The sequence below is a fragment of the Aplysia californica genome, unplaced genomic scaffold (assembly GCF_000002075.1).
Source record: "Aplysia californica isolate F4 #8 unplaced genomic scaffold, AplCal3.0 scaffold00204, whole genome shotgun sequence".
NCBI lineage: Eukaryota > Metazoa > Mollusca > Gastropoda > Aplysiida > Aplysiidae > Aplysia > Aplysia californica.
The window spans coordinates 90,597-94,404 of NW_004797474.1; the positions used below are offsets into that span (position 1 = coordinate 90,597).

A 3,808-nucleotide genomic window follows, 5' to 3' on the forward strand; every position below is an offset into this window, starting at 1 on the left:
CTCCTCCTCCTCCTCCTCCTCCTCTTCCTCCTCTTTCTCCTCCCGCTCCTCGATTTCTTTTTCCTCTTTCTTCTCCCGCTCCTCTTCTTCTTTTTCCTCTTTCTTCTCCCGCTCCTCTTCTTCTTTTTCCTCTTTCTTCTCCCCTCCTCTTCTTACTCCTCCTCCTCATGCAGTATCCAGGCTCCACAGTCTTTTACCTTTCTTTTTTACTTGTGGTTTTTTCCAGTGCTGGATCCACGTTGTCATTGGTGCGGTGGTATGGCAAGTCTACGTCACACGTGGGTTATATCTGTCTTAGCACTGGCCTGTACAGTTGCCATCGGTGAGTTATTCTATTGTTGCTGCTGTGGTTGTTGTTACTGATATGTTCCTTGCTGTTGTTGTTGTTGTTGTTGTTGTTGTTGTTGTTGTTGTTGTTGTTGTTGTTGTTGTTGTTGTTCTTGTATTTGTACTGATGTTTTTCTGGCTGTGGCTGTAGTGGTTCTTGCAGATATCTTTCTTGTTGTGTATGTTGTTGTTTTTGTTGTTGATGTTGTTGCTGATATTGTTGATATTTGTTGTTGTTGTTGCTGTCGCTGTTGATATTGTTGTTGTTGTTGTTTTTATTGTTGTTGGGATTATGGTATCTATTGTTGTTGTTCTTGTGGTTGTTGCTGATATTTTCTCACTGTGTTTGTTGTTGTTGCTACTGCTGCTGTTGCTGCTGTTGCTGCTGTTGCTGCTGTTGCTGCTGTTGCTGCTGTTGCTGTTGTTGTTGTTGTTGTTGTATATGTTGCTGCTATCTTTCTTGCTGTTGCTGCTGCAGGTGTGGCATGATAATCAGACGCCTCGCCATTGCATGCAGATGTCGTGAGTTCGATTCCTTAATTGGGAAGGTGGTTTAAAAAAGATCTTAATCGAGTATCTATGTCAGTCTGCTGGTATGCTGTGTCCCGGGTTTATCCTGACAGGCAGGTTCGGTGCAGTCAGCCTCTTGTTGTATCTAAAATGTGTTGATTGGATCGTAAAAACATTTACGAACAAACAAACAAACAGACAAACAAAAACCCATCAGTTCAGTGGATTATACCAAAAACTCTATCTCGGTCTTAGAGTATCTTTATCTTAAATCTTGTTCTTAAATCTTCCTCCACTGAAGGCATTCCCATTTATGGGTGAGAAAAAAATCGTTACATTGTTTTTGCCGATCATCAAGAGAAAATATTGGACAACGAAAAGCCCGCTTTGGAAGTATTCTTTTTTTAACACTGAAGAGATCCCTTGTTGAGAAGAGAAAGAAAGACACATTCGAGATAATTAATGGTCTTTTATATTCTTATTCTACAAAAGCCAGAGGGATAATTGGCACAGGCGGTCTAAATGTCTTTTTAAGGAATGGAAATTACAGTGTGTGTCCTCTTTTGCTCAGTTATGGAAAAAGTCAGTATGTCATTATTTTAGCCCAGTTAGTTTCATGCTGGCCTATATGTTGATGTCCCAAGTTCGATTACCGAATGGAGCGTTCACAAATTGGGTTGTAATGGAAGTTTTCCTGGCTCTCCACCCTCTTGGCCGGCCCCCTTTACAAATGGACGTTAAATTGGTAAGTGTGTATGTGTTGTATTCACAACGTGAAAATATGGGGGGAAAGTTAAGTCTCACTACGAACGGCTTTTGCATAGCAACTGCTTTGACATTAGATTCTATACATGTATACCGGAGTACAAGAGAATTGTACTTATGATTAGTACATAAACTGAATTCATGAAAAGTGTCCTGCCTGCAACTGTGAATACATCGCCCATACTCTGCGTCTCACTTGCCACATAATTAATGTTCACTCTGTTCTTTTCCCCCGACAGACCACTTCGCTACAAACTAGCCATTCCACATGACGCAGGCACTGTGTTGCTACTGCATTTTTGTGAGGCATCGTCGTGATATCAGGTGCTCGTTTGATAGTTAAATCGGAGAATCAAGCATTTTCCCCTCCGTTTGACAATTTTTTTATCGATTGTTTATCTCTTCGGTTCAACACCTGTTACATCCTTTTAAAACACATTTCTGTGTGGATTTCACTAGGGGAGAAAAGTTGACTAAAGGCACCGAAAAAAGCAAAATTTTCAGTTTCCAAGGACCCTCAAGCTATGGAAGTCACCAAACTTTAGCGGCCATTTTTTCGATAATTCTACGTCCGAAATCATATTCAAGATAGATGCCCATTTTTTTCACCAAAAGCAAGACAAACGAACAGACTTTTAAGATAATACTAATAACTCTACATACCCAAAAACTGACTAGCGCCCAATTCCACCGGGTCGTGACACATTTTTCTTTCAGTTCAGAACAGGGTACTGTATTAGGCGATACATTATTGAGCTTCCGTACCTTCTTGGAAAAAGCAAATAAAAAAATTAGGGTAATTTCAGCCTCGCCCCGGGAATCGAAAAGTTAATGTCGTCTTTGTTGGTATAAGAATTGGCTCCTTCCTGCCAGTGACGTTGTTCGGTGTATCTCGCTAGAAAGGTGAGAAAAGCTAGTCTGAATAATGTATTAGCTGATCTTATTGTGCAAATGAGAAAGTAAGCAGGCGTACTGAATGGCGCCACTGGTGCGCCCTACTTCTTTTCCAACCGTTACTTAAATTCGGTATATCTGTAAGTCTGTTTTCCCAGTACTGTTGTGCAGTTAATTAACATTCCGGGTGAGCGAGCATTTGACAGAGAAACAAAAGAGTGATGTATTGTAATTGTTAAATGTCCTCATCGATACAACCAACTTAGGCCAAAGAGAGGGCGGGTTGCCTGTCAGAGTAAGTGCTCGGTAAGTGGGATGGAAACAGCAACACAACACACAGGCGGATACACTCGATATAATTAACTTCCCCACTCGGGAGTCAAAATCAAATCTCCCGCGTGCTACAGCAAAGAGCCCGACCATCCCACCACTCACTGCCAGCCAAGAGAAGAAAAGCTCGTCAGGACGTGGGCGCTGGGTAGAGGAATTATCTGTTTGTTCTAGTAAGGTTTTTGGGCGCTCGCAACTGCATAAGGTCATGATCATACGAGCGCCAAGGGGTGGATGTGAACAGAGAAGTCCAAACGGGGAATTAGGCTTACTCTGTGCACCTCTCTAGCCTCAACAGCACAAAATCTGCTTCGACTATCAAGGCACCCCGGAAATAGTGGGTCACAAGAGTGTGACAAACATACGAAAGTAGTAGAGGATTAAATGACGATAGTAAGGATATGTAAAGAAAAAGCAGCAGTTCCCCCTATATTATTGTTTCGGCACAGTATGAGCATGACATTGATAAACCTGCCCATTTACAATTCTACTGTGCATCAGAACATGTTAATATCCCCCCTTGGGGAATGGCCTAAAGACGCTTCAGTCAGAAGCACTGTCCTTGGGGAAAAGGGGGGGGGGGAGGAGGAAATATTTGATATATTTGATATATTTGTTTGCTGAAAAAAATTCAGACACGCTCTCACAGAAAATCTTTGTATTTGCTTCAGATGAGCTTCATACTTTGTAAAAGATTTTTAAAATCTTCTTTTTATTAAAGAATTTCGGGTTATTTTGTCTCTTACCAAGACACGTATGTTTATCCAACTGATCAACACATTATTGAGTGGTAGCCGAAAGAACCCCTCTGGGACCATGTTGAGAAATAATGTGAGGTCAAAATTCTAATTACTTTACTGCTGATTGACGATTGTTACCTGTGTTTGTCTGCCTGTCTCTCTTTGGCTCTCTACCTTTGTGTTTCTTCTCTCTACTTTATCTCCCTCTCTCTCTCTCTCTCTCTCTCTCTCTCTCTCTCTCT

The 3,808-nt window shown here is 41.5% G+C and overlaps 1 protein-coding gene across 1 annotated transcript in view; it reads left to right on the forward strand.

Moving 5' to 3' along the window:
- The window catches only part of LOC101849930 (mushroom body large-type Kenyon cell-specific protein 1-like), a 63,181-nt gene that overhangs the window by 14,286 nt on the left and 45,087 nt on the right, over nt 1–3,808 (forward strand). Inside the window, exon 2 of the mRNA XM_013082992.2 lies at nt 227–322. Within this exon, the coding sequence (XP_012938446.1) occupies nt 259–322 (64 nt within the window). The 5' untranslated portion in view covers nt 227–258. The remainder of the gene's footprint in view (nt 1–226; nt 323–3,808) is intronic.